Source organism: Dendrobium catenatum, unplaced genomic scaffold, assembly GCF_001605985.2.
Source record: "Dendrobium catenatum unplaced genomic scaffold, ASM160598v2 fragScaff_scaffold_1220, whole genome shotgun sequence".
In the NCBI taxonomy this organism is placed as follows: Eukaryota; Viridiplantae; Streptophyta; class Magnoliopsida; order Asparagales; family Orchidaceae; genus Dendrobium; species Dendrobium catenatum.
Genome location: NW_021319682.1, coordinates 9,174,484 through 9,187,075, shown reverse-complemented (window position 1 = coordinate 9,187,075; position 12,592 = coordinate 9,174,484). Strand labels below are relative to the sequence as shown.

Sequence of the window (12,592 nt, the reverse complement as noted above, 5' to 3'; positions counted from 1 at the left end):
TATTCAAATATGAGACAACTATACAAACTGATTGATAGACACAATCTGTTTCCATACAAAACAAGTATGATCTCTTGGAGTAATCATAGATACTACAACTGGAGGTTCTTTAATGTATAAGTCATTTGGGGAAGCATATGAATTAAAAGATGATATATCTCCTAATAATTTCTAGTGGCCTATTGATAAGGTAAATCGTAAGATAATTGTTGGAATCTATGAATCAGATGCATTTTCAATTTTAACTGCATAAGATACAATAATTTTTAAGAGATTGAACATAATAAGAATCAATTCAGGATCTTTATATGAATAACTATACAATTAAAAGATCAAAATTTAAATTCTAATGGAGATAAATGTGAGCAAGGGATTGAAAATGTTAATTTGATTAGAAGAGAAAATAATCCCTACTCAAATTCTATAATCCAAGTTAGTGGAACCATCCTAATTTGAATTGGTCAAATATTATTGGTGGTAATAATCAATGGAATTCAGATCAAAATAATCAGAAAATTGGAACAAACTTCAGCAACCTATTATTAATCTTAGACCTTCATATCCTCTAAAATTTAATCAAAATAATCAGTTTGGAAATAGAAAGTTACCTTTGGTAGAGGTTGTGATGCAGTTGGGAAGATTTAGGATAAAAAATTCATTTCACATTTTCAAGGTTCATGGTCATAGATTTAAACCTTATGGATGATGATGATGATGAGAAAAATTATGGTTAATTAGAAATTTTTTACTAGTTGGTCTAAGAGAAAGAAGTGCAAATGGGTAAATGTTACCCTTGTTTTGTAGCATAGATTTTTCTTTGCTTTAGGGGAGATCCTAGTGATTTGATAGTTTGTCATATTATAGTTCTTGATTTTGTTTGTTATGGCCATGAGAGCCAAGATTAATGTGATGTGAGAATGATGCCTTAAACACTAGTTATTATATATCATTTGTTTGATTTACATGTATTATTAAATGTAGTTCCAATTTGCTTGAATTTATATTTGATTTAATTTCCCTTAAGCTTACACTATTACATTGTCTTCCATTAATATATACACTTTTTTATTGTATATTTAACCAAAATACAAATGTTAATTAAAAATTATGTAAAATTAGAATAATAATAAAACCCTATATTATAATTTACATGAATAGTACATTATATTTCATAAATTGGAAAACTTAATAATTAACTAACTTAGATCATTTAAGCTATGGACTTAACTTGAAGTTATAAGTTATTGTATCCCACCTCAACATCCATGGTATCTTCTTCATTATCCTCCTCTTCCTGAATTCGGATCTCCGAGAAGCACCGCCATTAAATTTCTGATTCATTATTCGATAGAAAGATTTCTTCAATCTACGGGCTACAGTCAAAGTTGACGTCTTCTGTGGATGGGGTTAGTGAGCAACCAGATCCCTAGATGATTCTCCAGGGTGTCGGACGTCAAGGCGATCGTGATTATGGGCCTTCTTTGGTACCCATTTATGACCTTGCTTATTAGTGGGTGCAGATCTTCGGGAAGCTGTGCTGGATGTCACTCCCAAGTTGAATCTTCTTTCTTACTCTTCTTCTCTACGAGGCTTTGGCCTCCAAATCTCTTTTCCCTTATGTTGGGACCTCTCGGCGGTGGATCCCTGAACCCAAGGTTCAGGAGTTATGCCCCAATATTCACCACGTGGGCTCAGCTTGAAATTTTTTCGAGTCACCACAGGTGGTGACTCCTATGGCGGAGTTCTCGTAGCCTCAATTACCAGCAGCCTTTGGAGATTCTTTTTCATGAATCGAACTCTGCCTCTCTCTCTCTCTCATCATTAAAAAAGATTTTATCACATTTAGCTAATTCACTCAATGATGAGTTGCCCTAAAAAAATTGAAGAGTCATTCTTAGGTAAAAGATGAAGAGTCGCCACATGTAATGATGTAAAGAATTACCATAATTGAATGACGAAGAGTTGTCACAAATATGTCAAACGACATCGTTGCCTAGGAGACTTACTAGTACTTGAACACAATGAAAGCCGTATGGCATCTCCTCAAAGCAACCATCTCATAAGAAACTAAGAGTGAGTTTCACTAAACTAAATGAAGGGCAAGTACCCAGCCGTATGCAGCATTTCCTACAATTCTCTTAGCCCTATAAATAAGAAGCTAATCGACATAATTGAATTTATGCCATTTTAACTATTTTTTCTCTTGCTCTAGCTAAACTTGCCAGTAAAACCAGATATCACCTATGTTGCAACGATACGGATACGGCGACACGGATACGACATGATGGATACAGGACATGTCAATTCTTAGAAATACAGGATACGGATACGGCGCAAATACGGCGTTATAATATATAAATTATGCATAAAAATTAAGAAAATAATCAAAACGTAATATCTGAAATGACAAAGAAAATTGAAAGCAATATCATTTGTAACATTGTATCTTATAATATCAAAACGTAATACGGCTTTCAATTCAGGCTCATCAAGTGAAAGATTAGCAATTTCTAATATTCACATATTCTCAAGAGATACAAATCCATCTCCAGCAACATCCCACGTCCTGTGAAATTTTTAATTAAGAGTGTAGATATGTTGCGGCTATGCCGAGGGTCCAAGGGGGCGCTACCCCTTGGCGGGGTTCGACCGAGCAGTACCGAGTGATACCGAGTTTCTGTATCAAGTTCCAGTACCAAGCGGTACCGAGTTCCGGTACCGAGCGAGCAGTACCGAGTTCCGGTATTGCTCGATATCGAGCAGTACCAAGCAGTACCGAGCGGTACGGAGCAGTACAGAGCAATACTAAGTAATTCTGAGCAGTACCGTACAATACCGAGCGTTTTTTTTTTTAATGGGACATGCGCATCCGATACGCGTGGCAGATCAAATTTAAATAATATTTTAATTAGACACGGCAAAGCCGTATCCGTTCCGTATCGGAGGCGTATATGTATCCGACACGTATCCGATACAACATGCCTCGTAAATAGGCGTATCCGTGCAACATAGGATATCACCTATGAAAAAATCTGAAACCAACAGCAGCAACATCTTAAGATTAGTTATGGGCCATTTCCTCTATTATCCAATGTTTTCCACTATTTTCTTCGTTCAAATTATGAGTAATGATGTAAGCCCGCACACAATTTACACCATGGCTGGCAAATACCCGAGCCTTGCATGGATATGGAGAACTGTAGCTAATGGCCCAGAACTCCATGTTATCTTGTCTTTAGAAATTCTTTGTTAATGGTCCACAACCAAATAACCAATGCTCAAACAAAGTTCTTATGCAACCCATGATCAACCAACTTTATATTTATAACAAAAACATTTCTTTATTTATTTTTTATCAACCAAAAATCTTAGTTGCAAGATTTCATGTGCACACTCGAAATCACAACACACTGATTGAAACTAAACTCAAGAAACTTAGTAGGTCGGATTCGAATGCTCACCTAGCCAAAAAAAAATTGTATGTGAGAGCATGCCAAGCATTTTTCTTTTCCCAATCTATCCTACCCACCAAAATTCATTTCATATTTGTATTTTTAAGAAGTAACCATAAGTACAAAGAAGGTTAGCTCTGTGATTACTACGTGCGGAATCCGGACCTAGGAAACCGTTCTATTTTGTGACTGTGAACAGCAAAAGCACAGTAAAAGTGCAGCTGCACAGTAAAAGCGTAGGGGTGAACAGCTACGCTTTTACTGTTCACAGTCACACCACCGAAGGGTTCTCCTGACCCGAACTCCGCACATAATAATCTCTCCAGTAATAGGGTGTATAGGCTTCACAACTTGGAATTGATGAAAAATAAGTAAGAATTAGCCAAAAGATGGGCTTGTCAAAGTTTTGCAGTATAAAGCAAGCAAAAATGATGAAATTTGGCACATGATAGCAATAAATATTTAAAGCCATGATGATAATCTATCTGTCTCGCCTTGCTAAAAAGCCTTTTGACTTCAACATCATTTAAACTCTTACACATGTATGTAACTAGTTGCGACCATTCTAAGTCTTAAAAAAGCCAAGTGCACCAGTGACATCCACCAGTAAACAATCTATAAACTACCCAATACTTACAAATTACAGCACCACGAGCAATGAAGTCCTTTCTTCTTAATGCCCAGGAACAATACAGTCACTACAAATAAGCAGCAGCAAAGTCTCCTACTATCTTCTTGACCATGTAGAAGGAACATAAACTTCAGACACTCAAAAAATAACAAAGGCTAAGAAAACAATTTTAACTTTAAAACAAATTTTTGTTCTGATCCTTTAAGCCATCAACAATTTTCACTAAAATTGGAACCTGCTTGGCCTGGACTTCGTCATCCTGGTCTCCCCATAAGCCTCGTCGTTGTCCATTCTCTTGTTGTTCCTGAATGCAGCGCAGGCAACAACATAAACAAAGACGAGGATAATAAGGATTACAATGTTGATGATTGAGACTTTTCTCCAGCTGTGTTTCAAGGTAGCCAAAAGGCCAGCTTTGCAAGAGTCGCAATGGTAGCACAGTTGTTGCTGATCATTGCTCCATCGATTGCAATCAATATCGTTCACAAACATCTGCGCACCAACGTTCCATAGTGTCTCGTTCACGTATACGTATCCGCATGATGTAGGTGGCTTGCAACAACCAGACTGCAAAATGGAATTTTGCATTAGTTGTGTGTAACTTATCTTTCCCAGGATCCAGTTGAATCAATACTTGGAAAACTTAAAAAAAAAAAAATCAAGATTCCAAATTTGATCATCGTTGTTACTAATTCAAGATCATTCAAGACAACTTGGCGCTTCCCGTTAACTCCACCCTGTCCCATAACCCTACCCGGAGCATGCAATGCTTTAGCAGTAGAGAGAGAAACACTAATGGGGCAAAATATTGAAAGAGAGAGGGAGGAATGACTTTCCCTTGTGGAAGATAGATCTCCTCTGGATGATTTGGCTAAAGCTAAAACTGAAAGTCTGAAGGGGCATAAAGGTGATTGTTTTAGTGGCTTAAAAGAGCAAAAAGTTTGCCAAAGAGTAAACTTGCTCTAATTTTTTGTAATTCTTCATTTTAAAGTTATTTATTAATCTAGCAAAGTCATCAACATCTTTTTATGGACACCTGAAAAACATCATCAATGGTTCGTTTTCCCTTTGCTCCTCTCTCACGACTCGTGACTCATGATCTTGAGCACAGCTTACATTCTCCTTTTTGCTCCTCTCTCGCCCCCAAATGAAAATCGCGTTTAAAATTGCGCAATAAGAGGCGCGCCTTGAGGCGCACCTCTGTGCAATTTGGACCAAACAAGACTTGAGGCCTAAGCAATTTTGGCGTTTGTTGAGGCTTACAACTCGAGCAGAGTGAGGCGCGCCTCAATTGCGCTACTGCGCAATTTTGCTTGAGGCGTGCGCCTCATAGAAAGGTTCCACTCACTTTAAATAAATATGAAAATTGCCTCTCCCTTCTACCGGTCTAAGCCAAACCGCAAGCATCCCGAATCCGATCCCGCAAGCTCCCGTTCCCGAACCCGATCCCTCTCGAAGCCGGATCTCCCACACGTCTCCGGCGCCTCTCCGGCCGTCGTCGCCGCTCGCCGGTGAGCCCTTTATTTCCGGCCGCCCCTCTACATCCTTTCTTGATTAGTTCTTAGAGTTTTTTAAAGTTTAGGGTATGATTTTTCAACTTATAGGAAAGCTAGGGTTTTAAATTTTTTGAGTGTTTTTGTTTTATTTTGTTTTTTTTTTCCTTAGGAAATATGGTTAAGGGCAAGGAAAAGTCTACTACATCATTGCGAAGGGACCCTTCTTGAAAATACAATGTACAAGTTGACATAGGCGGCGGTGAGAAGACTTATGTGTATTTGAAATGCAATTTATGCGAAAAAGTAGTGAACGGCGGAGTAACCCGCATGAAGGAACACTTATCATGCTCTCATAAAAACGTAGCACCGTATGCAAATGTGTTGGACAAGCTGAAGGATGAAATTATTGCTTACATGAAGAAAAGTACTACTGAGTTTTGATAGACTAATATTTTGTGGTTTTGTACTTTGGGACATTTATTTTATTGCATTTTTTTTCTTACTTTCCACTAATTTCACATGTCATTTAGATGTTTTTATTGTATGATAGAATCTTGTTATTATTTACCTGCTAAAACCTTTAAATTCTCATTTACGCAATTCCTCACACTGCCTGGAGGCTTACGCCTTGCCTCACGGACGAAAAACACCTTAGGGCTTATTTACGCAATTTTAAACCTTGACCCGTGGTAGATGTTTATGTCTTCTAAGCTCTAAGAGTCATGTTATTTGCATTCTTAATTTTAATCTTACAGCTCCTCTTGGCTCCTATAATGAGACGGCAAACGGAATTATTTTAATATATTATAACCTTTCAAATGAGACGGCAAACAAAACTATTTTAATTTAGGCCCCACCAATAAAATTTTTGGCTCCGCCACTGCCCATAACCATGAACCGCAATCATCCTTCCACAGCCATGCAACTTCAACAAGAGAGATTTCCCTCCGTGCCTTTGCCCACATGGCTGCAAATCCCTTCTCCCATTCATAGATCCTTCGCACCTTCCAATTCCTTTGTACCTTTGCACATCCAAGTCTCCCATCGCCAACACAGACAGGAAACTCCATTGCTATCTTATCGATTGAAGAAACCTCAGTTTCTTTGAGAAAATTCTCAAGAGTGGCACCCAATCTGCTCTCAAGATCACGTGTTGTATTCTTCCCTTATAAACCAAGAAGAAATCACCTCCATCCATATCACCTGCAATTCTTCGTACCATTCGCCTCCTAATGCCTTGGGTAAAACCCGATAAGAAATATACTGAGAGACCAGTGGCATGAATTATGTTTAAAATCACACAAAGTTAATACATAGCGATTTAAAGAAAGATCACCACTAAAAAATGAGAACGGAAAAAATTAAAAAAAAAAAAACAAAAAGAAATACACTTGCAAGACATGAGAAATTTTGATTAAAGTGAAAAAGCAAAGTTTAAGTGGAAACTCTTGGAGTTCCACGAAAGCTTTTTACACTTTTTTTTTCTGACAAAAGAGGTATGAAACCCATAATAATGGGGAGAAAGAGCTATAGTACGGATTTATTAACAGGAATGTTTTCCACTTCCACATCCCAATTACTAGTGGATCTAAACTTATTAACCTTACAAGTTGAGGGAGTCACAAAGGGAGCTCAGTCTGATGGGAATTACTCTTACTCATTTTTCAGCAGCAAACAGACTATTGTCCGGCCATTGCATTCGAGCCTAACCTGGGCTACATGTCTGGTATAGGAGTTTAAGGCTTCATTTGGACAGCTTTTTTGTTGTTTTATAAAGCAATTTTATGTACTAAAAAGTGGCTTTAAAAAACAGTAAGAATGTCATCCCAAACAAAGCATAAGTTTTCTCAATTTTCTAGGTTCCAAGGAATTGCTATCATGCAGTTTAAATTGAGTTTTATTCGGTCATAAGTAGGCTTATGGCTTAATGAACTATTAATGAAACTTTAGTTCATTGTTAACAAGTATTACACGCTATCATATTAATCTTAACCATAATTAATGATTTATTTAAGAAACTGATCAAGTAAGAAATCCCAATATCATTCAGAAATATGGTTGTAAATAAGCATTAATAATTGAAAGGTCTGAACCATTTAAGATGAATATGTGGTCAAAAAATGACGCACTTCATCATAGATAATAATTAATGAAAAATCATCATAATATTATATGTAAAGTTAATGGACAAAATATAAATAATTAACCATAAGCCTCAAGTATTAACATGTGATAATTTCTTTAAACCTTAAGTACTTTAGCTTTCCTTTAATCACAAAAAATTATTAGACTTTTGGGAATTTCCTTCTACTCCTACTTGGAAAGAATTGGAGCTTTCATGTTTCAAGCAATTTTCCAATGGTAAGGGCCCCACTGTAATAATATTAATAAAGACCTCATTCCTCAATAATGCAGCTAATGTGGTCGTCTAGCTTTGTTTGCAAGGAAAAGGCAAATCAGAAAGAGAAAGCCCCATCGAGATTTTTTTTCTTTGTTTGCCTTTCCCTCCTACAATGTCTTTTTCCCCACCATTTTCTCATTTGTCGATGGTGACCTTGGTTCTTGAGATTTCAATAAAAAAGTCTAAAAAGTAATGATTTTGCTTAATTCCCAAGTAATGATTCTGCTTAATCCTCCTTTACTGATTCTTTTACTGCAGATTTATCTTCTTGTTTGCAGCAGAATCTAAGTGATCCGGTTCAATTATATTTCAAGTACTTGTTAAGCAAAATGATAGAAAAAGAACAAAATGGAATCCTCCATCCACCACTCTCCTATGAATAGTTTCTCAAATATTGATTAACGGCTAATAAGCTGACAACCAATCTGAACAGAAAGAACAACCCACCACTGGTTGTCTTGGTGGTGAAGAGTCGGCTGGGCAAAGTCCAGGTCCCTGGTTCGAATACCTTGGCAAGCAGTGTTGGCCTGTGTAAATTGGTGTGGGTTGCATGCTAGGTCGACCGGAGTTTACATTGGCCTAACGACAGTGCTTCCTCGTCACAAAAAAAAAAAAAAAAAAAAAAAAAGGGACTGGAGCCACAAAAAAAAAAAAAAAAAAAAGAAAGAACAGATGCAAGAACAGGTCAAGGGTTCAAATCCCCTTCCAGAAAATAGGAATAAGAGTCAGACCAAAAGGAAAACCAACTTCTCACTCTCCGTTGTACTGTACTTGCTTGCCCTTCTAAAGGAAACGTATAGTGCAGCAAAATATAGAAACAAGAAAGCAAAATCAATCATCAGTAGAAAGAAATCTAACCAAATAAACAATTTTTTATTTTTTTTAGCAAATCACTCTTATTCAAAATTCTCCCCTTAAGCAGAAAAATAAGTGAAGCGAGGAAAAAAAAAAAAGTTGAATTGAAATCAAGCTGAGCTTACACTCAGATCGATCTGTATTTCAACTTGAGGAGCTTAAAAAAAAGGAAAGGATACCGAATCACCTCAATAGGGGAGAGCTGGCGCTGGCTGAACATATCAGCGGACTCGGAAAGAATCATCCCCGTCGCCGGGTCGCGGATGGTTCGACGCATGCCTGAACAAGCATGAACATCTCGAAGACAAGAACTAATTTTTGACCAGTATTTGGGATCTCTCACGCGGTCCTTAAGCCATCCGGAGTAATCGGAGAGCTGGTACTCGAGGAAGGACCTGTTGACGATAACCTGGCCGTGGCCGCTGTCGGTGACGGCGAAAGCGAAGACGATGAAGCCGATTAGGGCAATGATGACGAGAAACATGACGAAGAGATAGAGCTGCAGAAGCCAAGTCTGGCGGTAGCAAGCCCCGACGAAGCCCAAGAGAGAGATCACCATGATGGTGATGCCGATGATGATGATCGGCCATTGGAGGAATCGAAGGCATTCGGTGCTGTTCGCCCGGCTACTGAGCCAAATCCCTCCGCCCAGGATCGGGATCGAGGCCAAGAAAGTTATGAAATTGATGACCCCTATGAGGTTATTGGTTCCCCGCATCATCTTTTCTTCTCTCTCTGCAATTTCTTCGCTCAGTTCTCGCTCTTGATGGGTTCTTGACGGGAGCTTTGAGGGGACTGCAGACAATCTAGCGAGAGTGGCGGGGCTAGCTCTGAGGGGAGCGGAGACTATCAGGGAATAAAAGAAAGTGTATATATAAAACTAAGAGACTTTTGTATTGGGAGGTGGCCGGTGGTGGTGGGGATGGGGCGGGTTAACGGTGGTAAATGGAGGTTAATTTTCGACTTGGATGGCGAAAGCGGGAATAAAGTTTCATATTTTAGGGCCGTTTGGGATTTTTTAAAAAATATATAATTAAAAAAATTTATTTTATATCTCTCCTAATTCATCATATTTATTTTATATTTTTATTTGAAAAAATATCTTCCAAAATAATAGTTTTTTTTTATTTTTTTAATGTAATACTATTTGCTCTAGCAGATGAAAAAATATGAGGATGATGTTGATTAGGATAGTGAAGTATGACATTTATGTGTAAATATTTTTAATATTTAAACAACATTTTGGTCATATAATTAAAGATATTCTTTAATGATTTATATAATTTATATTGATTATGAGAAAGAAAATATATGTGAAAATTAAGATCATTTTAATAGTATCATGAACATTGAACTAGATTCGATCAATAGTTGAAAGAGATTCAAGCATGGTTCGAACCTGATTCAAGCTTGTTTTGAACTTTAATAGAATCTTGTTTGACCCTTATTCTTTATTTGCTCTAACCTCTTTTGATCATTATTGGGTTCGATTCGAATAAGATTTTAAAAAGATTGAAGAAGATTCAACCTTTGTTCAAGCCGGGTTCAAATTGTATTTGAATCGTGTTATAATCTTACTAGTGTTTAGATGTTGAATATTTTTTACTTCGGCATCTGAATCAAACATAAATATTTTTGAGCTATGAGGAGGAGAATGAAAAATTGATAGAAAGCTTGGTTGGACTTTTATTGAAAAATGGAGCAAATGATTGTGATTCAAAGAAACTTTTCTTCAAAGATCCCATGGATTTTATATACATGATTATAGAGTTTGATAAGAACAAATTTAGTTTAAAGTTGGAGTGATTTATCATTTTGTTGGAGAATGTATTCCTCCAATTATTGGACATTTCCTATTTATCATTTTACTTGTGGTGGTGAGGGGCTAAGGATATGGGGGATAGTTTTGAGTGGTTGTCCCCTTTGGGATTTGGATCTTGGGCTTCATTTGGTGGGGTATTCAATGCCTAAAATCACTTGGGAATGATAGGGATGCCTTTAGATGTGAACTGGACTATTTGGTGAAATTCTATGTGCGTGGTTTATAGGCCAAAGGATAAGAAAAAAAAAATCAAGAATAGGTCAAGGTGATCTAGTTTTAATATATTGACTAGTCTTGGAATCTTGAGTCAGTAGAGAGATTTAAGGGTGTTTTGCGGGGATGGAAAGTCTATAAAAAATAAATAGGACTTCTGCTAAAAAAAATCCAAAAGGGCGGGGGGAAGGAGACCTTAGAGATTTCACTCTCAATTTTATGTTAAAATAGTAAAACAAAAATCTTTTACATTTACTTTTGGTAATGATTAAACTATTGCATCAAGTTGTCTAATTCAAATTACAGAACAAAACAAAACAAAAATTGAGGAGAAAAAAATCAAATCTAAGAAAGCAAATATGGAAGTAGAGTGGAACCATACTAAAATTCTCTCTCCATACAGGTGGCAGCCCTTATTACTTAGATGGCCAAACCAAGATGGTGAATAGGATTATGGTACCCCTATTTCATTGATTTACACTATCCAAATACTTTGAATGATAGTTTTTTTGTATATCCAATTCATTTTTAATAGTGTAATTAATAGTTTAGCTAATTAAGTCCCATGTAAAGTATGACCTAGGTATTTTTCTTAAATCCAATTTGATTTGGAGTTCTTGGAAAAAGAAATAACCAATCCCTAGAGTTAAGATGAAGGCCTTGAAAGAGCATAATGATTTTTGGAGAAGATCTAAAAATTTTACTTTGAGTTAAAGTCACTACCTAAGAAGATCTAATAACTTCATAAGAGTCGACCGATAATACTAAATAGGTAAGAAATTTAAAGAAGGAGATCATGTCTGATCCGCATCAGAAATAACATATTAAAATATATGGGGAAAATATCAAACCCATCAAGTATGTGTTACTAGATTTGGGATAACACATATTTTTTTGGACTTGGCTCTTATACGAGTTTATACTCGATAATGAATGTAAAATTTTAGAATTCATATGTAAGAAGTATTATCTTTTATCGATGACCAAGTGCTAGGCCGATAATATTGGATAAATAAGACAAAATCATGGAGAAAAGAATTATAACAATCCGCTTATATACCATGATTTTTTATAGAACTAGTAAGAAAATGTAATCGGCATCTAAAGAAAGAGGGTACACTTGAGGGAGAGGAGTTCAAATGTTTTTTTTCTTTTACAATTTAGTTCAAAGAAGTTAATTAGATTTTAAAGAGAGGGTATGTGATTAAAAAATTATGTGACTCAATAATATGAGGATTAGTAAAGATTACATGGTGGTTGAGAAGAGGCAACTAAAAGGATTTTTGATATTGCTAAGAGCATCCTTAGATAGGAAAATTAATACTAGCGGGTTCTAGGATGAGAAGAGAACTCATAAATGGAATTAGTCAAATTCTCTTAGGATATATGTTGAGTGCTAATAATTAAGGACCTAAAAGCCATAAAGCCAAAGGATTCCTGAGATCTAGAGCTCTAGAAAAGACGCTTCCAAAAGAAGCTAGATACATAAGCTAATTTTTAAACTTGAGAAAGTATTGACCATGTAGAAATGATGGTAATCTGGTTGTGAGAATCCATGTTTTACAACAAATATTAGTGGCTTGCCTCTTTTTATTTAGATTTAATATATCTATAATAAATTTATTGTATAAATTTGCATACAACAATACAATTAATGTAATCTACATTGTAATCAATATATCTTATTCTATAGAAAATTGTCCTCTCTCTCTCTCTCTCTCT

At 36.3% G+C, this 12,592-nt stretch overlaps 1 protein-coding gene across 1 annotated transcript; it reads right to left on the bottom strand.

Annotated features, from left to right (window-relative positions):
* Positions 1–3,901: 3,901 nt before the first annotated feature.
* Positions 3,902–9,723, bottom strand: LOC110101993 (tetraspanin-3). The gene is made up of 2 exons (XM_020830110.2): positions 9,023–9,723; positions 3,902–4,650 (listed from the first exon to the last, which is right to left on the bottom strand). The coding sequence occupies exons 1-2, from the start codon at positions 9,554–9,556 to the stop codon at positions 4,306–4,308; spliced, it is 879 nt and encodes a 292-aa protein (XP_020685769.1). The 5' UTR covers positions 9,557–9,723; the 3' UTR covers positions 3,902–4,305.
* Between the last annotated feature and the right edge of the window lie 2,869 nt (positions 9,724–12,592).

What these genes read in the sequence shown, in the direction of transcription:
- LOC110101993 (XM_020830110.2), bottom strand. Translation starts at nt 9,556, where the DNA reads ATGATGCGGGGAACCAATAACCTCATAGGGGTCATCAATTTCATAACT. An exon ending in GCCAGCTCTCCCCTATTGAG is followed by an intron (nt 4,651 to 9,022) that starts GTGATTCGGTAT and finishes TCCATTTTGCAG; the next exon opens with TCTGGTTGTTGCAAGCCACC.